The 24754-nt window shown below is 37.7% G+C and overlaps 1 protein-coding gene across 17 annotated transcripts in view; it reads right to left on the bottom strand.

Annotated features, from left to right (window-relative positions):
- Window positions 1–24754, bottom strand: part of raskol (Ras GTPase-activating protein raskol) — a 79061-nt gene that overhangs the window by 37058 nt on the left and 17249 nt on the right. For 3 of the 17 annotated variants that reach the window (XM_011307803.1, XM_011307804.1, XM_011307805.1), the window contains exons 3-7: window positions 9649–9761; window positions 9365–9406; window positions 8271–8457; window positions 5090–5212; window positions 3499–3564 (exon numbers count right to left, since the gene is read on the bottom strand). In XM_011307803.1, coding sequence (XP_011306105.1) covers window positions 3499–3564; window positions 5090–5212; window positions 8271–8457; window positions 9365–9406; window positions 9649–9761 — 531 coding nt within the window. Of the gene's footprint in view, window positions 1–3498; window positions 3565–5089; window positions 5213–5291; window positions 5332–7144; window positions 7533–8270; window positions 8458–9364; window positions 9407–9648; window positions 9762–13301; window positions 14261–15627; window positions 15813–16336; window positions 16470–24754 lie in introns of those variants that run through there. The other 14 variants (XM_011307797.1, XM_011307796.1, XM_011307807.1 and 11 more) reach the window with 14 other exon arrangements.

The following is a 24754-nucleotide window of genomic DNA, read 5'->3' as shown; positions in this document are numbered from 1 at the left end:
ATTCACTTTTCACATTTTTTTTCCTTGAAACTTCACTATGTGGATTTGTTCAATCTTTCTGTAACATTCGAGACAGACACTATGAGACACTCCAGCTGTCCAAGGCATGTTTTTTTTTTTATCACTAAAACGAGAGAATATTCTCATCAGCTAAAAATCCATTTTCACATTGTCACTACTGCTAATTCACTACTTGGGAATTTAATAGCCTTTGCTAATATTTTAATAACATTGGTTAAAATGTGCGAGACAGAAGAGATGTCTAACGCGGATGAGACTTGATGAAAAGAAGAGAGAATAACTGAGAGAATGCTCTCTTGTTAAAAATTCACTTTTCACGTGTCCTATCTCGAAAATTGAGTAGTGGGGCTTTTTATCTTGTTTTTATCTTTTTGGAGCATTCGTTGAGGACTAAAACACGAGAGCCGTGTGGAGCGCTTTTAAAATGAAAAACAAAAAATTCACTACTTTCATTTACATCTCACTGCACTCTTAAAAATTCGCATGTCCCTTTACTACTACATTTTTCAAATCTTTCTAGAGCATCTGTCTCGAAATGTAAAACACGAGAGCCGTCCAAGGCCACCGAAACTACTGAGATTCACAGATTATGAAAAGGAATTGTTGAAATCAATGTTTGGGGGTAATAGTTCCCATTTCAACGATATTTTTGCCATTTCGGTTATCTTGTCTTATCTGATGGGTAAATACGGTATCTCTGGGAGGCACTTCACTCATTATCTGGTGTTAAATTTCCTTGATGAAGCGCTAATGACGATTCTAGAATTCATCTTCATATTTTTACTACTTTTTTGTGTTTACCAAATCATGTCAACTTCAAAATTCTCTAAAAAATAATTTCCCCCGTAAGAAATTGTTTTTTGCAAGGTTTCCCTAAATTTCTCGCAACTTCTAGGGACTTTCTCGAAGGCAAGGTAAACCTAACCAAGACCCCAATCATCTCCTAATAATAATAAATTTTCTAGACATTTCCAAGGGAAAAGGTACCTCACGAAATCTTGAAGATGTTCTAACACAATTCTTTCACTAGAAATTCATCAATTAACCCCTTCATTTTCCCCTTTTCAAGGACTCGCGGTTCTGGTGATTTATTACGTTTCCCAGGGATTTTTTTAATCGCAAAAAACGCGGGAAATTCAAAAAAATGTGATTAAAGAGTTTTGAATTGGATTTTTTTCAGATGATGTTTTCCGTGGGGATTACTCTCAACTGTTTTGAGGGGAATTTTCGAGGAGTACCACGCGTTTGTGTCTGCAGACACGAAAGAACTGGACTGCCGGCCAGTGGGAAAGCAAATGGAGGTGGGAGGCAGCATCGTGACGACTCGGGTGAACCCGTGCAACGCTGTCTGGGTCCCCCGAGTCTCTTCAATCCCTTGTTTTATCCTCTTTGTCGGGTCTAATTGTTGCTTTGAACTTGTTCAATTAACGGATCAATCTAAATATCATTACTGGGGTTGACCAAAGATGAATTCCGATACTCTCTTATACTCTCCTTATACCTTCAATTTACTTCAATCATTTTATCCCGTCAAATTGCTAATTGAGATATATCAAAATTATCACCCACACATCTATTACCATTTCTCCCCATTCTCATTAAAATTACCAATTAATTATCAAAATTCCTACGTTTCCCCTTTAAAAACTCACATTAAACATCCAAATCATCACCCCTCCCTCCCCCTCCCCCTCCCCCATTCTCATTCCTATTCAAAAAATAATTTTCCCGGTACTTATTATGATAATTAACCGGTTAACGTAATCGTTAACCGTTTTTTTATTCCAATTTCGCGTTATGTTCTCTCAAGGTGGAAAACTAAATACACTGGACATTTTCTTATCTAAAACCCCGCATAACTATTTCCCTAGCTACCCTATTGCCCCCTCCCCCTCCCCACTCCTCGTATATCGCAATGTTACCTCGAATAGTTATAATGCGGATAAAAACATACGCAGCACACGCAAACCTGCTAGCTGAGTTCTTCAATCCATACAGTTTGTTCTGTACGGTTTTATGCCGGTCACTATTTTTAGAGCGTCGTGTGCATGCAGGTCTACGGTACGTCCAACATATCGTGTCATCCGTACGTTTTTCCATTTTCATTCTCCACTGGCACGATGAATTAAAATAAAATGACCAGTTTAGCCTATTAAACGATCTAGGCTACACCGAGGATACACGATTACGGATTACATTTTTTTTTTGGCTCTTTTTTTGGGCTTTTTTTGGAGCTCAATGCTTTTGTCCTTGAAAACTTCTATTTCTTACTGGGGGGGTATTTGAGAAGATCTCGAGGTTGAGACAAAGGAACGAGGTGAACATGCCGACCACTGAGTGAACCGGAAAATTCTGTACAATGAAATTTGAGGGGCTTTTGAGAGATTTTTTGGAAGGCTCGAGTGTGTGGAGCGATTGTTGGGTTGTGAGGAAAAATTTGGGTTTGATGAATTCAAGATGCCGAATTGCTAAGATTTTGGGGATCTACTAGCTGAAACGAATGTCCTGGACGAAGAAACGATGACATGGAAAACGATATAATATCTATCACAGAAATGATCGATTCTATTGGAAACTACTCGCTTTCCCGCCATTCACAACAGCTGATGATTTCTCGAGATGCTGAAGAATTTATGACGGATTAAAACCCGATTTCTTCCATTAAAAAATACGCAATGTTTACTCAATTATAATCCCTCCATGAATTACCAACGAAATGAATCCGACTGAGACGCTTTCACCGCCATTTTTTTTTCCCTACTGAGTGAAAGAGACTGAATTGTTTGTTTGAGTGGAAAAAACAGCTCGCAGGTTAATCACAAGTCTTGCGACAATTATTCTCACGAGTCTTTTATGCCTCGAACATATGCCCCTTATTAAAAAAACGAATGGAATTAAAAAATCCTTGCTAATAATGAATCCCCGAAATGAAAACGAAATAGAGAATAATTAACTAGAATAGTTTTGTCTTTAAGACGAGATGAAGTCATAATTTTTTGAGATAATTGAGAAGATTGAAAAATCATTTTGTGGAATTGGAATTTGAATTTTTGTTTTTGCTAATTCTTTGTGGTTTTCCCCTCGTCAATTAATCCGCACAGCTGACGACGTGAAAATTTGTCGCGATTTAAAACAATGTGAGAGCATCACCTTAAGAAAATACAAAAGCCTATTACTCAGGTGAATACCGCGGTGCTAAATAAAACCTGTGATTCTTGTGACCCATAGAAAGTAAGGCGCACCCACTTCACTGAATCCCCAATAGCCATTGTGTCGTCGTTATTTTATATATCTTTCCCTTTAATACCCAACACTCTGGAAAATTGCGGAAAGACTAATTACCGAGAGCCACTTCCGCAAGTGCTATTTTTTTTTTTTCCATAAATTACCGAGAAAATTATCTAAAAACATTTCACGGTTTCTTCCTAAATTTATCAAATGATATTTGAGGGGCCTATGAGAATTTTTCAGTCTTACCTTCACTTATTGGCGAAGGTAGGGGCTGGGGAAACCCTCGGGGTAGAGACATAGATTTTGACTCACCTGAAAGCATAAAAAAAAAAAAATTATTGCATAAAAGATAACAAATGGCTCATTCGACATTAAAGTATTCAATAAATTTTTCCTATTTTTCCGGAATTTTCACGGACCCATTGGGCGAATAAAAAAATCAATTGAAAATCGTTGTGACAAAAATTTGACACTAAAAATTGACAAAAGAATTGTCCCTTGGTGCACATAATACGTAATCGGGTGAAAGCGCACGGGTTTCCTCTTTATTTTTTTTTCTCTATTTTTTTTATTTTTCACAGCCAACGGGACTTCGCACCCGTTCCACTTCCGGAGCACCGGATGTTAAATCGCCGGATCGTCTCCGGCACTGCACAAATACAAATGTATCTCACTGAGATTCAACAATGGCGGTTATTATGGGAAATATTTTCACGTGACGGCAGTTTAGATTTTCATCTTACGATGAGAGAAGGGGGTGCGAAAATAGCCCCATCGAATAATGGAAAGAACTTCCGGTTCGACTAGGAGATGGCAAGGGGCTCTTTTCAGTCATAAATCCCCCCTCCCCTCAAAAAAAAAATTGGATTTCCACGATTCTTTCTTTCCTTCTTTCTTTTCTTCACCCGGGTAAAAAAAAAATTGTAATCGTAATATTTTTTACAAATTTTCAAAACATTTCTGGAAAACTTTTCAGAAAATTTATCTTTTGAAACAGAAAAAAATCGGGAAATAAAACAATTTTATTTCTGGGAAATGTTTTGAAAAATTTTTCAAACATTTTTTTCGGAAAACTTTTTTCATAATTTTCTAGAAATTTTTGCGAATATAATTTCTTTTATTTATACTGTTGTTTTCTTACTTTTTTGATTTTTCAAAACCTTTCGGAAAAATAAAATAATTTTGTTTACCGATGTTTTTGTTGTTTCATAAAAAAAAAAATTCTGAAAAGTTTTCCCAAAATTTTTTGAAAATTCGAACAAAAATATTCCGATTACAATTTTTTTTTACCCGGGCCGATCAAGTAAAATGACTAATAATAGGGTCAAGTACGTCAAGTCCTACTTATCCCTTTTTTTTATTGCTCTTCGGTATATGACGTAAATCGTAACGAGTGGTGTAATACTGGGGATTTGAGGTCCCCGAGTTTTTCGCGTATATCTACAATCGTTTCATTTGCCTGGCGCATATAAAAATATCACTTCTGGCTGTGGGCCAATGCTCAACGGATAAACACACGGGGTAAAAATCGCATCGAATACTTGACGTCATAGATTCAGCACGAAATTACTCTGCATATTAATTTCCTCCACCACAACTCTCAATATAAAATTTAAATATTTTTTCCAGCCTTCCCCACCATTTTCCCATTTACCCCCAATTTTTATAATAACAACTATTTATCTACTCGTCTTGACAATTTTTTAATTGAAATTAAATTGATGAAATTGTGAAAATTCATCGAAAAAACTGTGGAAGTGTGAATGATTTTATGGTGATTGATGGAATTTTTAAAATCTGATGATCTAACTTGATTTTCTAATTTTCATAGACTTACAAGGACTTTGATGCAGTTGACTAGTATCAACCATAATATTTTTAATTCCCGTTAGATCGGGCTGCATCGTGTGTCGTTGGTAGCCCCTGGCCGGAAGTGTCCTCACTTTCCTCAGAAATGATGCTGCAGATCGACCAATTCTCATATTAACCTCTAAATTAAACTAAACAACCAAACAGTAAAACAACAAATAGATAATCACCACTAAACGCCTGATTATCCTGACAACTCGGGCCATTTCATTCCAATCTCTTCCAAAAATTGACCCAAATTACCAAAACAATTGCGCATTTAATGTTAACCAATCGATTGTTGTTTTGACCATTCAATAAAAGCGATAAAAATGGAGGAAAGCAGTTGAAGCGAGTGAAAAGAGAATTGAGAGCCGCTGTGTGTTATCGTGAAACGATAAAAAGCGATGAAACACGGAAATGCCGAGTGTGTATAATCTCAAAGTCTGAAAATTCTCATCCTGCGACAAGGATTGCCCCATGAAATCTGTTCACCTCAGCCTAAAATTCCTAATATAAAAGAAAATCAAGTACTCCAAGTGCCTCCTTAACTCGATTAAGCTGAGCTCTGACTCCTGAATTTAATTCACCTCAAATCACCTCAAATCACCTCAACTCAAGTCTTGAGCGATTTAAATAAAAATTTTTCCGTTTTGTGTTAAAAGGAGTCGAGCTAAGGAATAGTTAACAGCTCAACATGAAGTGATTGCGATGATTTATGAAAATGTTGGACGATAAGAGTCCGGAGAAATGAAAAACAGCACGAGGAAAATATGCAGAGGTACATGCACACTCCTTTCAAATCGTCCCAAGAAGTCAAATGAGTCACCCAACCGATGCGTAGGATGGACAAGACTGAGAGACGAGGCAAACTACTTCCTCGTCATATTCAATTTGTTTTTTACCTCTTTTTTTTCAGAATAATTTTCTGTTGTCTTCCGCACAACGGAAATACAATCCCATTTTCTCCTATCAATTTCAGATTATTCATTGAACTCGAGAGGAGCCTAAGTGCACTCTCTGCATCCACTTTGTTTTTACAATATTTTCAAAGGCCTAAAAATACACCTTTGACGATATTGAAAGTATCTTGCAGAGAAAAATGGGGTCAGTCGATCGTTGGAGAAACTTCCGGGTCAAAAGACTAGTTTGATGTCCATTTTACCCCGTAGTATTTAATGTTGCTAAATCTCTATTTTCTTTAGTTAATATTTCAACAGTTTGAATAATTAATCTCACCATCAACCCACTCTCGTGAATAATCCCTCGAGATATCATACAAATCAAACCTAAATACCGTGAAAATCACAAGAAAATATCAAGAAAATATCAAGAAAATATCAAGAAAATCCATTCTGTCAACCGTAAATTTCCCCACCACCCCAACGATCATTTCCATCCGCTTTCTCTCATTCAATCATCATAAAACTCTCGTCCCTCAAAACGAAGGCAATTCCTCGAGAAAAATAATTATCCTCTCACTAGCCAATTGCTATTCATGAAATCCAATCCATTCGATCAGCCGTCAAGTTCCAAACCAAGCATGAAGTCCCCGGTAAAAATTACGTAATCAAACGAATGAGTGTTACTAATAGCACCTCAGGACTGTCGTAATCATAATTGAACGTGACAAAGTCAAATAATACGTCCCACAATACTCATGTGTGGAATACGAGTGTCCACCGGTGGATTCATATTGCAAAGAGGAAGGGAAAGACCATTGTCTCCTTGTATTACATAGAAATAACAGAACCCTGAAGACAGACTCCACTCTACCATCCTCTCGTCACGGATTCTTCACCATGGATAAAAGAATTTTGTTACACTGGGCAACTTTGATACAATGAAAAATAAAAATAGAAAGAATTTCAAGCGGCGAGCAAGCGATAGTATAAAATTACTCCTGATGAATTGAAATATGAAATATTCAAGCAAAATTAGCCAACTATTGAGAAAAATAACTGCTACGCGTCACTTCTCTCCACGGACAACGAAAAATATTTTTGTGATAATAAGGAAAAATGAATCCATAAACAAAACTCACGCGCGCCCTCTTCGTCGTTCCACTCATCTTCCCCCTCAAAACTTCTCTTCCACCTAACGATACTATTCCACACTCGCCTATGACCCATTTTTCACAAGCCGCGTCGCTAATTAAATAAACACTCAGTTCTCATTAGCACGAACCCTGAAAAAGTCCCCGAAACACTTATTCAAACAGTCAAAATTCGTCCAAATGAAACCGTCACGCGCCTCAGTCGCATATTAAATGCATCTGTATTGGAATAATGTACCCAAACCCGTGTATCAAGTTTATCGTACATATCCGGAGTAATGATTACGAGCGAGATATGTCACTACCTCATCATACGACCGTATGAATGACTCTCATCACAACTGACTAATAACGTGGGTGCGCCTCGTGTATGTACTGTTTGCCGGATTGTCTTATGGGTAACTGAAGATGAGGAGTCAAATGTTACTCCCTTCCCTACGGGATTTCGACTTATTGTTTTGCATTGTCTGGAGTAAAAGCCCAGAGGATATGCGGTTTGTGAGTTTGATAAGTGTCTTCCTTTCTGTATGAGATCATTTCAATTTTTTTTTTTGCTTATCGATGCTATTTAAATGTACTTGCGCGTCGGTAAATATATATCTACCCTATCCCGGCCAATAAGATAGATTTCCTAGTGTGATTATCCATGTGGGACGATGCAGCAATCGCTGGCTAATTTTACGACACATTCAATCTACTTTATCGACTGATGGTATTTCTTTGTTCGTCAATGTCAATATTTTTTCACGAAAACTGTCTCATTCGATAGTCAGGGAAATTTCAGCCAAAAAAGTAAATATCACGACCTTTTTTGGTCCAATATTCCATGAGATACAGAAGGATAAAATTTTGGGTGACAACCCAATCTTTTAAATATCTCAGACAATAATGCACCGAAATAAATCGATAATCCGAGTTTTTCAGCGGAAATTTTTCTGGCCATTCATCTTTGTAACTATCAATTAGTTCAGACATGATCAATAAAGCAATTGCTGCAGTCGGTGAATCGATAAACGTAAAAATCGATGTGAAATCAGCGACTGCAAGGCGCTAAACGGTGCACACTCCCACGTGAACAATAGCAAACCAACAATACAAAATAAATGAAACTCACCAATTGGAGAAGCGGTGTTGGCCTCCCGCAGGCTGACGGTTTCCGGTTCGATGCCTCCCTCGTCCTCTTCGATGAGTGGAGGCGGTGGTACCAGAGGCCGAGATTCATATCCCCAGTGCTGTCGAAATGTCCTCGCACCGCCGTCGAGCCTCACCCGGGGCAACTCGACGAACATCGCATCTCCAATCTGAAAAAAAATCACACAACAACAACTGAATTCCCGATTAAACAGTGAAAAATGCAGGAGTTATGTTCAACTTGTTGGCAGTGTCATGCGAAGCGATTAATAATGAAAGCAAAAGATGTCTGACGGAAAAAAAAAAGGGTCAACAAAGAAACTATCTCGTCAGCAAAAAGAATCTGCTTACTCCATCCTTCAAGTTGCTTTAATATTCGGCGCTCATTTGATCGACCGAGGGATGATGTCACTAATTAAAACTGTGGCACTGGTGGATGGCCGTTGGACAGGGAGTTTAAACGAAAAGGCCATTAACTCTCAAAGGGCCGTCGTGGTCAAGCTTGTTGAAGAGACATCTCGGTTTGTATCCGACGGGAGCAAGTATTATTGCATGTCAAACAACCCGTCGAAAAAAAAAAAACCTCTGTTCTTTTTTCATTTGTTTTAGGTGACAGTTCAAGTGAAGTCTAGGGTAGGAATTCTTTTGTACATTCAGGGAGATACTGATGGGTTCATTGGAGCCTGTTGTTTTAACATCGAGAAGGAAGTCTGGATTTGCTGATGGTGAATATCACCGAGTGTTTGATCTCCAGACTTTCGACAAAGATATGAATTTTATTGGAAGTGGTTCAAGCACTTAGAGATGGAGAAAACCTATTCTTATCAACACTGCTGTCGAAATAGTCGAACTAGATAACGTCGGAAGAAACTATTTTGGTACAACAGTTACCAAGTTATAGGACAAAGTAGAATAGCTTCTAATTTGGAAAATTATAGCTTGACCAAACGACAGAATAACATACGATATTTGTTAATTATCTCTAAACCGTCGACAACTCAAATCCCATGCTATTAATGAAATCAATAATTAATCCAAGGCACATCAGATCTAAGGCAAAATTAATGATGGACAAACCTTATGATGTCCCCTGAAGAAGCATCCGGTCCCCGCAAATTGCTGCATAATTCCCAAGTGAAATGAAAGTTCAATTAATCTGATACCAGCTTTTAAAAAGGCCAGAGTGGAATGCATGCATGCTAAATGCTTTGATAATACGAGGTAAATTAACGTGCCCAATGGTATTCTGATGATTTCTAACGTGAATCAAGCGAAAGATAGTTGTTAACTTTCATCTAATATTATCCCAACGCTGTGATTTATCCTTGTCAATCTCATGCAAGCAATAAATAACAACTCACCGCCATGTCCTCACTCCTGTAGGCAGTGAGAGTCTGTTCATCTTGAAGAAGTACGCAGTAACACGGCTCCCAGCATGCCTCCCCCGAAGCATCACCAACACAGCAATCTGCCTCTGTTAACAGTAACAAATAAACAAATAAATAAATAATAAAAAAATTAGAGATTAGTTGAAAAACCACCGAGTGAAATTGAACATGTGTGTCAATAAATATGTGAGACTGCGGTATTAATGTCCACAAGTGGTCTAGAGTAAAAGGTCACATTTCAAATACCAGACAACTATCCAACAGATCCGTGATTAAATTTTACTACTAATTATGAAATAACCCAGCGTGATAGATAAACCGTGAAAGGGGATTCGTTTAAATACCCATTGATACAAATGCATTATGCTAAATTGTTGCCAGTTAAACAGAAATAGATTGGCGCCTGACACTTGTAATGTTGTACCTAGTATTGTATTAACTGAATAAATATTAAACTCGATCAATATCGAATGAACAAATTGGAACTACAAGTCGTGAATTAATGCGGCGATATATATTTTTTTCCCCGACATGATTCGGCAGTTTAACTTGATTTACTTAAGAGTATTATGCAGCCAGTGGTCTATTTGCTCTCAGGAATTGAATTGCGAAAATAGAATGCGCACTCATAGTAAAGAGAAATCAACCCTGAAAAAACCTGTCCCGAGAATAGCGATTATTCGTGCTATTTGTTGCCTAATTTCAATAATTGAGTTATGAATTCCAGCGCCGACGCAAAGAGATTCAATTTTTTCATGAAGTCAACTCCAATATATTACTTGCAGCGCTCATATCATTACATATGCAGCTAAATTGATCTTTTTTTATTAATTTTATCTTTATTTATTAATAAAATTAAATCTCCGTTTTGAGAATAAAATTTTAATCCGAAATGAACTCCATCAACTTTTTGCATTACGAAAGTGTTTTCGTATTAAACGAATTTTTATCCCGGGATTACCGTAAACAGCTTTCATCCCCCTTTTCTTCACCCCCAAGGGGTTAAAGATCTCTCAGGAGGGTACTCTCGAGTGTCGGCAACAACTGTTTGCCGTAGTTGTAGCATATCGAGCTGTACCAGGTGAGGTGGAGACAAGGGACCAAACGAGAGGCAACCCGGTTGCCCTACCTCGACAATTTCCGGATGCTAATGGTCTCGACATTGCCGGGCAACGTTCATTCCGAATAATTAATTCCGGGGGTAAAGCTTCATTCTCCAGTGGAGAAACCACTCTCCCTCTCCCTCCCTCCGTCCCCCCACCCCATCATCATGCCTCATCCAAAACGTTTTCCAGGACAAATCCCAATGCCTTTGTCCATTCGCCAACCGACCAATTAATGTTGTAAATTATTATAAATTAAAAGCTCCATCGAGCGCTCAAAACTGTTGCCTATGGAAGCAGCAAATAATGACGGGAGGTACCAAGTGCTGAGGATTTATCAGAACCATGAACTATTTCCGTAATTCACATGGTAAAGGCTATTCCGGTTTACCGGTGCTATCAAATATTCCCTGATTACAGCAACTGCGCGCAAAATCATGTGTAAAAATAGTTCCAATGAAACGTTAACTAACGAAAATAATCATTATACATTGGTAATTATTTCGTGAAATTAATGAAAACAATACGAGATTGTGTAAGTAAAAATATCAGATTTTGTATTCAAGGCGAGGCCTAGAAAATTTTGAAAGGTCAAGCGAAATCGTGACGGGCATTTTCTTAATCCATTGACAATCAAATCACGATTTCAATCCCAAAATTTGTTTTCTAGTAATTATCTTAATCGGATTGTCCCGTTCATTAGCAGATCAGGTAGATCAAGCAACCGGTGAAATTAGCATATACTAAATCTCTCAGTTCTACTATCACCTGGAGGATGACCTTACCCGACCAAGTTTTACAACACGACTATATCGAAAACCACCTGAATAATATATATCCCTCTCTCAATATCCCGTATCCCCCTCACTGTCGCAAATTACCGTCGACGGCTTTTCAATATCCGGGGCTAAATTTCATATTCGTAATAAAACGTGTTCCGCTAGTCGTGTCAAGTTTTATTGAACATTCAATATGCGCTAATTTTTATATAATTTATACTTTTCCGTGGGTAATGATTCTCTTTAGAAAACAAAAAGACCAATTAATTAGAATGTCATCTGTTGTTTAAATTTTATCTTTTTAGCCTAAAATACATTAAAATTTGGGATCAAATTTGTGTTGTGGGAGCTACTCGAATGGTTATAAAAAAATAATGAAAAAAAAAGAGGAAAAATTATTGAAGGGCGCTAAAGAGCGATATTGTTCAAAAGCGATCTACCGAGTTGACAAAAAAATAATAAAAATTACGCAGCTTACCATCGCTCTCCAGAAGATTGAGTGACAGCTAGATGCGATAGTAAGCTACGTATTTTTTATTATTTTTTAGCAACCTTGGTAAATTCCTTTTAAATAATATCGATCTTTAGCGCCCTTCAATAATTTTTCCTCTTCTTTTTCATTATTTTTTCATGTCCATTCAAGTGCTTCCCGCAACCCAAAATTGATCCCAAATTTTAATGTATTTTAGGTTAAAAAGATAAAATTTAAACAAAAATCGACGGTCGATAGATAGTCTACCCGGGCCTTAATTGAATATCTAAATCCTTTTACAACCAGAAAATCCTTTCCTCAATGTAATAAAGATTCGAATAATTCATCAATTTAACGTGTACCAACTAGAATTCAATTGATGGTAAAAATAAAGGATCGAAATATAAAAATTGATTCCAAAATTGGAACTATTTGACGCGTGACAGTTTGAACTCCAGCTTTTTGTTTAGTTCCTAAACGAGTAAGTTCTACCATTAAAAAGTGTTTCGATCGGTCCCTTCTTTTTACCCTAACCTGACACGAAAACTCTTTCCGATCGATCTTATCGACTTCTCTATTCCCACACGCTATTTCAATTCGCGGTACAGTGAAAACTATGCCTCGCACATGTGCACCTTGTTTACGACGAAGAAAATATAAAAATAAAACTAAAAACCAGTCGATCAGAAAGTAGGTAATGACGCGAGAAAGGAGGACGAAGGATATAGTATACTGTAATTTCAAGTTCGACAGGTTCACAAAGAGTTGTCATAGTTCCGTGAATAGGATTACTATTTCCTGAGTCATCACCAGCTAAATAATTTGTAATGGTTTAACGAGTTAATAAATTCAATCCACCGCCCCATCTTCACATGCGTTCGATTGTAGATTCTATTAATCAGATGTGGTCAGATTGATTATTCAAATAATCCTAATCTATCAATCATGACACGTCAGACTGACTTAATCTCTTGTCCATCGAGTACACGAGAAAATGTCCGGTTACAAACATTTTTCTATTTCTCCCCCAGTATTTCTTCGTATAAATTCAAAGTAAACCAGGCATTATTATGATTATGATTATGATTATGATCATGATTATGATTATGATTATGATTTTACCGGTAAAAATTTGAAGAGCAACAGAAAAAAATCCCTAGATAACCTTTCAATCTAAACCTAATCTTCAGTAAAAAGATCACCGAATCCTATCAAATGATCGACTGATGTGATGCGCATCAATTTGAAACTGGCTTTTCAAATATTTCTTACCGCAATTGATTAAAAAATCAAGTGTACCAGTGTACACACGTCTGATATCACGAGAATAATCGGTGTCACTCTGTTGTGGCTCGAATAGGGAGAAATCGAGTCCCTCCATGTCGCTTTCGCCACAGGAATCACTCAATGGTTCAAATGTACCATTACTGATACCATCACCTATTGCACTTTCATCCTCGTCTAGTCGCATCTCCATCCTCATCAATTACAACCATTCACTGTCTCAACTATTATTATTATCACTACCACCAAAGTTATTCACCATTTTGAAATGTCCATCGATAGCCAAGAATTCATAATCATAGCGATTATGAAGGTCTTTCACAATATCTCATTGTATAATAATTTTTACGCAGCCATTCTATTGTAACCATCACAAAGCAATTCTCTGCTGTTATGGAGAAATTCAATTTGTGCAATTTTTAATTAAAAAATTTTTAATCATGGAATTTCTACGATCACCAGGAACAACTGTTCTGTTATTTGTCGGCATTGACATTACATTTTCATCCACCTCGAGGATGATGAATCACTGATCATTGTCGGAGATTATTTTTTCAACAGGAACCATTGTTCCTATCGGAAATCGTATCAAAGCTATTGAAGAAGTTATTCGAGACCTTCTTTGTTCAATTACACGGAAATAGAATAGAAATTTCAAATTGTTTATCAATTTCTAAAGAATCGAGATTATTAATAAAAACGGCTTTTAGCTGTTACTTTCATTCACGACTAACGGAATGGAAACAATAAAAACTCAATTTCATTGCACTACGGAAAAAGAGCCTATCGAAAATGAAGTTAGTTAACACGATAAGCATATAATTCCCCAGATTATTTCAGTGGGTAAAAGGGTGGAGTAAAAAGTGAGAGAGTGAAAAAAGAAAAAAAAACGAAATATCCACTTTTGTCGTACACGTTCCAAGTATGTAAACCCGTAACCCGTCAACACTGTTAATTAAGAGAATTTTACTGGTCACCCGAAGAAGGCAAGATCGAGCCTCGTACGCACTTGTTTTCTCGCGCAGAATCATAAACGAGTGTATCTCGAAGAAATGACCGGTATACCGCATCTTGTATCTACCTCAGACTGGGGGGATTTTATCGGGAGAGCGTAGTAGTCTAGCTGGACTTTTACTGTTAGAACACACGGCGTCAGGTTCGCCCTGGCTTGTTTATGCCCCCTCCAGGCATATCGCCTTTTTGTCCTATCCTTTTTTTTATTATTCCCCTTATTTTTTTCATCTTCATCTGCTTGTACGTGCTTTAACATTTGGAATGAGGATCGGTATTCATGTCTCTTTGTTGATGAAAGTGGAATTAAAAAGAATTGATATTTGAATATGAACGGGAAATTAATCCGCGCATTTGAGTCACACATCGACGCGTGACTAACCGTCTCTTTGAGCATTCAATAGGGCGACGAGTTTGATTAATGATAATTATTTTCGTTACATTTTCATTATGAGAAACGAGAAAAATGATATTTGATGCTAGAACGTAAAGGGCATTGATCTATAGAAATGCGAAGGAAAAATTGATCCGTGAAATTTTTAGCCTATACAGAAATGCCTAAAAGTGGGTTTAGAAAATGGTTCACGCTAGAGGAATAGAATGACGCAAGTTCGAGGTGAATTGACAAAGAGAAATAATTTTAATAATTGTTTAAAAATGCGAGGTGGAGGCACCACCATTTTTGAGACTCCTCGCGACCGAGAGAGGGGAGATGACAAGATGGCAGCGCTCTCATGTGACTTTCCTCGTATTATTAAACGATTCTTTAAATCATTTATCCTGTTTTTATGAAAATAATATTTTCATCCGAGTAATCTTAATTGTAAAGATTTTTCCGTACGCTTTCATTCAAATCCTCTTAATTATTCAAAGTAAAATTGATTCAAACCAATTCTCAAATCCATTTCAAAGTTTCTTATTCATATTGACGACTAGATTTAGCGCAATCATCCTCCATTCATCAATTACTCCCCTCTCACTCGAAAACTTTTCTCAAAGTTTTTCTGAAAGGGTGCATTTTCCTCGCTCAATGAATTAATCAGATATTCCAAGAACCGAATGAATTAATTCCCCCAGAAGCTTTCAGCCTCCATAAAAACGCGACGAAAAGCATCATCCATGAAATTGAATAAAGTATCGTGAGAAAATCCCGAGTGTTTGTTATACTCCATATCCGTTTTCACTCTGATACCAGCAATGGGACAAAGGCAAATATGCAGAATTCGGAATGGACCCGAGGGAATGGGACAAAATCCTTTATCACTACTCCGTATACATATGTGAAAAAAACCATGTACTTCACCACATAAATTCGGAATAATTCAATGTGATCTAGTGCCTGTGGCTAACTTTGCCAATTTCATTTTATCACGAATCCACAATTCGTGATTCTTCATCGGTGATTTCAAATATTTGCGGAAGTGATTGAGTTAACTCGTTTACATTTCTCGATCCAACCCATTTTTATTCAAATTTTTGGTAAATACTGGTTTTCCCGAGAATTGATTTTGAAATGATAATAGAATTAACCAGACCCCTCGCAATTCATCAGAATTTCAAATCCAATATTCACTTGAAAAAGAGAATAAGAATTTTCATTGCAATTGCATAGAGAATTACAAATATCTTATTAATAATAATTCAACCAATAAAATACCATTGAATAATTATCACAAGAACATTCAACGATAAAATTTATCCTCAAAGGATAAATAACCCCACGAAGAAGAAAACGTATTTACTGCTTCCAAGTATAATTCTCCGTCAAATTACCGGACTAGAAAAAATATAAAAATTGGATTGCAACTCCGAGAAATGCACCCTGAGAAAATCAATCTGTTCACTCCATCCTACTGTTATTACAGAAAATGGCGCGAGAGGAGATGAGTTTTAAAAAAATGCAACAAAGAAATGCGTCAATCGGTCACACTTCACCACCCTCCAATTTCCTCCCATTCCAATGGACATTTCAAGTGGCCCATCAAGGTCAATAACACCCCAACCAAAATTACCATAATCCCCAGTACGATCAAAATCTACCCCCATCAACCCCACAAAACACTTCCGTACGTAAATCCCTAGCTGTCACTCAACACCACGCGTTACGGATACCCGAGATCATGACGAATAAATCCTGGTGTACGTTCACTCGGTCCAGGTTGGTCGTCAACTGACGTTGGCATGAGGCAATGTAGCGTCTGGAGTTACCAACCGATCACCACCGAGTACCACCGAGCCAACCCGACCATCCACCCATGAAAATATCCATCTGGCATCTTCATCTCGCGAATTAATTCAATTATTTTTCCATTCTAAAGCTGAATTTTCCCAGCTTTACCCACACATTCAAACCAAATCAAATGTTTCATGAAGACTCCACAGAACTCATTCTGATTGATTGAACCTTGATTAAACCAAAATGAAGTCTCCAAAGTATCTAAAGATAGAATCATTTGTAAGTACGAAATAAAGCGAAAAATTTCTGCTGACGGTTCAATAGAAGATGGCACTACAGCAGTAAAAAATAGAATGGAATTCGAACAGAAAAGAATTCAATGGATGGTGAATAGCTGATGCCTTAACAATAATAAGCATTCATAAAAAATGTAATCATCCACTTGTTTCATCCCTGAATTTATTCCAGATAAACTGCAGAGGCTTGGATGATCAATGCTGAAGGACAATGCGGAAACCCACGAAGAAAGGAGTAAAAGGAAATTTAATATGATATCTACAAGGTACACGGAGTTGTGATCGTAAAGATTCGGGTCGAGGTGTACGTTTGATGGCAGGAGCACATGGTGCAGTGCAATCGGAAAAATCTTTACATTTTTATGTGTCTGTTGTGCCCCGAGGTAGAGATATACGTCGCCAAGCGCGAGGATCAGTTCTTTTCGAGATGAAAAGACTGGGAAAGTTGTCTGGAATGGGGAAAACCAAGGTAGTAAATTATGAGGGAAAGCCTTGGACTTTTATGATGGATTTTAATTCCGCAAAAAAACAGAGACGCGTTAAAAATTGAGAATTGAAAACCCTAGATGAAACCAGTATCAATCGATTAACTCAACTTGTTTAAGATTAAACTTTAAATGAAATAAAACTTTAATTTTCCAACTCAACTCAAATCGATTATTCTCTTAATCGATTGCTCGATTAAAATCGCCGTTTTAATTCGATTGCATAAGTTCAAACCGATTGAGGACAAGTTCCACATGATTCAACTTAATTCAACTTAATTCAATCATCCATCCCATCGGATCTCACAATCGACTGAAAAAATAAAATCAACTACACTGAGAGAAATATTCAATAAAAATTACGTGTATTTTCCGTAATTCTGGAGCGAAATGTGGTTGTCGGAAATTTTACGGAACTGTCACGTAATTTTTATCTAAAGTCACGGAATTATTCCGCGGTGTTCCGTAATTTTTATCGGAATTGTCAGTGAAAAATAACAATAACGTCACTTAAATTTGTCGAATCAACTCCGTAATCGGTAAGTGAACTGAAAGTTCCGTAATTTTTACTAAATATTTCTCTCCGTCTATCAACTTTTTTCCTCCCTGTTATACCCCGATTTCACGGATCCGCAAAAGCCTAATGTCAATGCCGCCAAATGACAGAGCAATGCTTTGTAGTGCATGCACTCATCTTACGGTTCTGCCATTAACCGCATTTATACGCGCAGCCAACCACGTAATTCACGTTGCAGTTACAGAACATCTTCGTTTCATCCCGTAGTGAGTGCCAATCCACCTCACAGCATCCTTTTTTCTATCAAAGAAACGAGAAATATCGAGCAATGTACCAGTACTCCAGAATTGCCGATCAAGTGTATCGATTGACAAGGTCGACCAGCTTTAGACGATAATTTCATATTTATTCCGTTACTTTTAGCAATGTCCCCCGCATTTATTTTTCCCGGTTAAATTAAATCTGAATCTGGGGTATTCGACACCCTTGGCGTCATCACTCGTGGACCGGAGGAAGACTATCGATGTTGTCGAGATCGTCTTTATCGGCATCATTGACGATTACTTCGAGACTATTTACCGAGATGTGATAACTAGATTTCAGGGTAGATCGTGTGATATTTTAAAGAATAACTCGCGAGACGATAATAATTATTGATTAATCTCATTACGAGATGTTCATGCCACACAAGCGATGATTGATTTGATTTGATTTCAAGTTATTGACGAAATACTTGTGATGAACTTGTCCTGAATCGAATGAAAATAAATCGAATTGAGGATCGATACATTGCACATCGAATCGACTGTTGAAAAATCGCCTCGAATCCATTCTAAATTTCTCCCTTACATATTTATTTTCTCAACCCAAGAATCAATTTCAAGAAGCACAAGCAAAAAGATGGTGGTATTGAATTTCCACCCCAAATTTTCCCGACCTCTCCACCCACCCGATTATTATTTATGATTTGTCGCTGGGTTGAGCCAAAAGAGGTTTTTATGAATGAATATTGCATGGCGCTCTAGTTTTTTTTAGGAATTGAATTGAGGGAGAGGTCTGAGAGTTGGAGAAAGCCAGAGTATGAGTGCTCGGGGCGGAATTCAGTGGTTTCTATTGAAGAAAACGAGAAAAATAGTGAGAGAATTGTACGACTGGAGTGATTTAACTGCCCTACCCCTAGAGACATCGAAAATTTGCCCTTTCCCTTGCTAAATATTATCAATTCCATTTCCATACTATTACTTTTCCTTTTTTGTCGTCAAACTCCCCCCGAAAAATGACCTATTATCGTTATCATCCACTACCTAAACCTAAACCACTTCCCCTTCAAAATCAGCCTTCACCCATAAAATTCACCCGCCCCAGTCTTCTCGTGCGTCTCCTGCACTTCCTTTCTCACAGATAAATTTACGAAACGGTCAGGGAGTAGTAAAAATCTTGAAAACAGCCAACAGGAGAGTCGTTACCCACTCTCCATTGAAAATATAGTGAAACTTCCGATGCCAAGGGGTTATAAATAAGCCTTTCCACCCCATTTGTTCAGAGAGACGTTGAAAATTCTAATTCTCATTCCGCCAAACAATAAAATTCGAGAAAATAATATAGAAAAAATCTTTCTAAAAATCATACCGAAATGATGAAAAAAAAAATGGTGAAAATTTCTGGCAATTCTATTTCTCAAACAACTGTCACATTACCCCCGAAGTATAAAAAACAAATGTCAACAATATTCCCAACGGAAACCCGAAATTTTCCTCTCATCCCATTACCCCGACCCTTTCTCCAAAATTTTACCGTGTCCCATCAATTCCCGACCATTCCCAGTTGAATTTAATCCCTTAATTGAGACACTGGCGTGCACAACACATTTTTTTTCACAATTTTATCCCCACCATTTTGCAACACACATGTTATATATATATATTTTTTTTTCTCCACCCCTGGATGATGGCATGGTGCGCACCGCTGCAGGTGCAGACGACGGCGAGGGGTTGGAGATGACAGGGGGTAGAAAAGCCCTTCGGTCCGATGGAAATTCTCAACCCCTAGCCTAGCGGCTGTTCGCTCTGTTGCTGTTGCCTAGCGCTCATGAAATCCCGTGCACAGTGAAATATAGTTCTTGGATGGATATCCCGCGACTATACAACCAGTGAAATACATTCCCTTTTTATTTTCAGGGGTGAACGCAACATTATCCACCATCGGATCTAAATGAAACATTTTATTTTCCATTTTTTCCATTTCTCCCATTTTTATCATCCTATCAATTCTCTCAATTCCCTCAATTTTTTTCATTCATTCATTGAAACTCGATTCAAAAATTCAATTGATTTTTATCAACCAAGTCTTCAATACCAAATTTTCCTACTAATTCAAGAATAAAGTCTTATCAAACCCGAAAAAAAACCTAGACAACCAGTGAAATATATTCCCTTTTTCTGTTCAGGGATGAATGGAACATTATTCCCCATAGGATCTAAATAAAACTTTTTATTTTCCATTTTTTCCATTTTTTTTCATTTTTCCCATTTCTCCCATTTTTATCGTCCTATCAATTCTCTCAATTCCCTCAATTTTTTTAATTCATTCATTGAAACTCCATTCAAAAATTCAATTGATTTTCATCAACCAAGTCTGCAATACCAAATTTTCCTACTAATCCAAGACTAAAATCGAGTTAAACCCGAAAAAAAACCAAAAAAAAAATTCGACGCTGAGTTATTTTTCATTAAAAAAAAAATTATCCGCATTGAGGTATGAATTCTGACGCTGTGCGTGAGCTTGCAAAAGCACTATGGAATATCCGGGATGAGAGATGCAGCGAATGGACCAGTGGGGGATGGATGAGAACACCGTGGGGCAGGGGTAATGGGTTGGAGGGTGGGTTGTACAGATCAATCGCCAAGGGGATCATGAGGGAAAAATATGAAAGAGAGAGAGAGAAGCAAAAGGGATTCATATCTAGCCGGGGCTAGGGTGTGCGATACGGTGTTGGGGTGTGAGAAAGAATACGGGGGTAGAGAGCATTAGGGGAATGTCAACGTTTCGATCTCCATTCCATCCCTCGGATCATCCCCCCATGATCGCTCCACTATGGAGAGTATATTTGAGATAAGATGAGTTTGAAGGACGAGAAGTTGGAAAATATTTTCCCAGAGAGTTGATAGTCCTGGGATAATAGAAGATTAAGGGAAAGGGGTGGAGATAATTTATGGAGATTACGAATGAATTATCACCTCGACACTTAATTACAATGATTAAACTCATGGGTTTTTTTTTTCTCGTTTCCCATTGGAATTTATCGGAACGATAAGCGATATTTTAAGGCACTTTGTCATGTGTTTATTTTTTTTTTATGATTACGAGAATCCGTAACGCGCGCCAGCGCGCGATTATGAAACGATTCCGGTAAGAGAGTTACGACTTTGTAATCTCGCGCCACTTCAGGTGGACCAATAAGGAATCGTGGCTTCATGATTTCGAGATTTTCGAGATAATCGATTGTATCAAGCGTGTCCCTTTTAGAATAATAAAAAATAAGAAGATTCTACATCGCTTCGAATCGAATGAGACTATGAGACTATGAGATTGATCAGGACTTTTTAAAACTCGTTAGATCTCACCATTCTACCCGACCAGGAATCGAACCTGAAACCTATCCGTTGTGAGGCAACGACCTTAACCACTACGCCAGGCCACCAGGCTTGTCACGCATTTTTAAAAATTGATAACGAAATAAAAAAAAAAAAATGGGAAAGCCATTCTTGCCCAAAAATTAGTCCCTCACGTACCCCATAAATCATGAAACACATTTCCCTCGACCCTTATGAATGATTCTCACAGGTTCAGTGGACTATGTATCTAGTTTGAATTGATCCCTTTGTCCTCGAGTTCCCTCAAGCAATAAAGATCGCTGCGATTTCCAAGTGCAAAGCATTTCGGCCCTTGTGAAACAGATCTCCCTAGATTCCGAACTCGATAAACACTTCTCCACTCGTTCCAACTCAAACATAAATATTTCTACCTCACATTATCGGAGAAATATCGGTTTCCTCCACTTTTCATTGATACCAATGGATATACCTTATTAAACCAATACCCACGACTTGAAATCATGAAACTCGAGTGATTACGGAAGCAAAAAAAAAAAAGTGTTAAAACACCGAGAGGCAAAAACAATTGGAAATTAAATGAGACCAGGAACTTCCTCAGCTGTTTAATAAAACGAAAGTGACTTCCTCTCCTCAACCCTCAATAAAAAAAAAGCCTGAATCGATAGAATAAATAAATGTTCACCATCAAAACGCATGACAAATCGATTGCCGATCTCGGACATGGAACCGCCTCTCGACAGGTGGAATTCACCGACAGCTGCAATTTCTCGCTTTCTAATTTTCTAACCTGCGACAAATGAAAAATAAAACACCACCCGTATCCCCCCAACTCTCCAAATCCCTGACTCATCATGGAATCAACGATCCACCATTGAAACTGGGACAGGATTATACAATTCAAGGACAAAAAAAAAAATCGGATGGGTATAAAAAAAGAATCCAGCAAGTGTTATTGCATTTCGCGTTCGTTACGGGGCCGATTCGATACGCGTAACGACAATCCGAAGGCTATCGAAATCTAATCTCCATAAGTCGTAATGTCCCCTGAGGTGTCACGTTCAAGCCCAACTCTCTCCCTTTCATTCCCCACCGTCACGTTTTCGTATTTTCTCGGTTATCCATATTATCTTTTATTTTTATTCACTCCTGTCCGAGATTCCTCGTCACCACTGGTGCACGATGAATCATCGAGTTTTTGTTGCAAAAAAGGAGAGAAGTGGCTAACCTCGGTTTGTTTGAGCATGAGTCACTCCATTTGACTCAACAATTGTCTTTTCAAAAAGAGTTATTTTCGGGGATAAAACGCCCCTGATACAATTACTATAATAAAAGTTGTTTCGACCGTCAAAGGGAAGATGATGGGCTCATGCGATAATTCAGTGGCTCAACATTTGAGAATGAAAATGAAAATTTGATGTGTTGAAAATATTTTCGATGTTAAAACGAACAAGAGACTCGTTGTAACAGATCACAGGGAATGATGGAAATATTTAGGGTGTTTATGACCGAAACAGCCCAACAAGTGGACCAGGCCCCACAGACAAAAGGGCCTTATCTAGTGGATAGTCCTGTCACCCTGGACGAACTGACCAGGGACACTTGAAGACAAACTCTCGAGCAACATTGAAAATTAACAACCTAGCTTACATTATATCAAGTCTTTAACTAAAATTTATTTGTTACCAATAAATGAAAGATCGAGTCATTCAATTAAATTATTGGCAATACATTGCCTGCTCCAGACGAAACGTCAGGTGTTGCGATTCCCAGAGCATTCAAATTTCCCTGGATATTTTGAGTACAACGTGAAACTAAAGCCAAATAAAATGGCAAATAATCGAATGACACCACCGAAGATGACATTCCACTTCCTTACGCGTCTGAATCGCGGTAAAAAATTGATTATTCAATCATAAACAAACCAGATCTCCTTATCACACCGTAAAAGCCTCACAACCATCTCATCGATATTAATAGATCAGATTACATCAACATTGCTAAATCCAACCAACGGAGAAACAACGATCGCCTCAATTACATTTGTAACAATGACAGCACCATCGGATTCCAACATTAAAACAAAAGCCGCTGAAATACTATCCACTTGGCGCAAATCGCGTGCAAGAGGTCAGGTATTATTGCGTAACAATATAAAAGTTGTAGCAGGAGAGGCCAGCGAGGAAAAGACAAGTTAACGCTGAGGTGTTCTTTCCCACGGTATAACGTCCGGTACATTACGTCTCTGATTGAAGTATCGAGGATATACCTACGTCCGGTAAATGAAATTATTAACTTCATAAGACCCTATCCAAAATATCCCTCCAGCCGCAAAATTTCAATTACTTCATCCCCCGTAATTCGACTCGGCATTAATTATAACTTTCGTCTCATTTGGTGAAAATCAACGTAAAATCGGCGATCGTCGAGTGATAAAATTTCATTTTAAAAAGACAAATCTGTCGATTTAATTTATTTAGTATCGATCCTCGCGTGAGAATGACAAAGGGAATAATTATTTTCAATCGAGGGACAAGTGTTGTGAAGCGGAAATATTCTCGTCCCTTTCACTTTTTTATGATATTCATTTTTCCTTTTTTTTCATCAACGATTGTTAATAATCCAATTATCTGTGGAAACGCCAACTTCTAGAAATTGTCCCCGAGTAATTACGATACTTTCTAAAACTTCAAAGGCTTCAATAATTCATTTCCACATGAATGAGGGGAATGGTCAGTGAGCCATATCCCTGGAAGTTGGTGTACACGTACGAAAACTATCCTGTGAAGGGAGAAAAGTACCCTCGGGTCGATAGACACCACCCGAGACAGTCCACCTTTATCCTCCTTTTCCTCTCGCTACAGATATCCCAAACCGTGTGAGAAGCTGGAGACCATCTTACCCCCAAATCATGCCAATAAAACCACTCCAACAAATGAAAAGAAAAATAAAACCCCCAAGTTTAATCAATAAAACGAAAATAACTGGAAGAAGCCCAATGTCCGGAGGTACCTGAACCGAAAATTCAATCATCCCAGATAGATGAAGGAGTTGAAAGAGCTGGAAGAGTCTTATCAACAAATTTTCCGTTGATAACTTCATTATTTGGATTTTCAAAAGGTTAAGGATGTTCTGCCGCTATTTTTTTATATTTCCTATTTTTCACAGATTTATTCAAACCATCGATCGGTTCGGGATATTAAAATATAGCGTTTGCCCGTTACATCATGATTTATTCTTTCACAAATTGTCATCCTGATACACAAATTGTTAGAACTTTTTACTAAAATTTATTCATTTTTTATTAAATTTTAGTGAAAAGTTAGAAAAATTAGTGTATCGGTA

This window comes from Fopius arisanus, unplaced genomic scaffold (genome assembly GCF_000806365.1).
Source record: "Fopius arisanus strain USDA-PBARC FA_bdor unplaced genomic scaffold, ASM80636v1 scaffold00056, whole genome shotgun sequence".
NCBI lineage: Eukaryota > Metazoa > Arthropoda > Insecta > Hymenoptera > Braconidae > Fopius > Fopius arisanus.
This window is presented reverse-complemented; position numbering and strand designations above follow the sequence as displayed.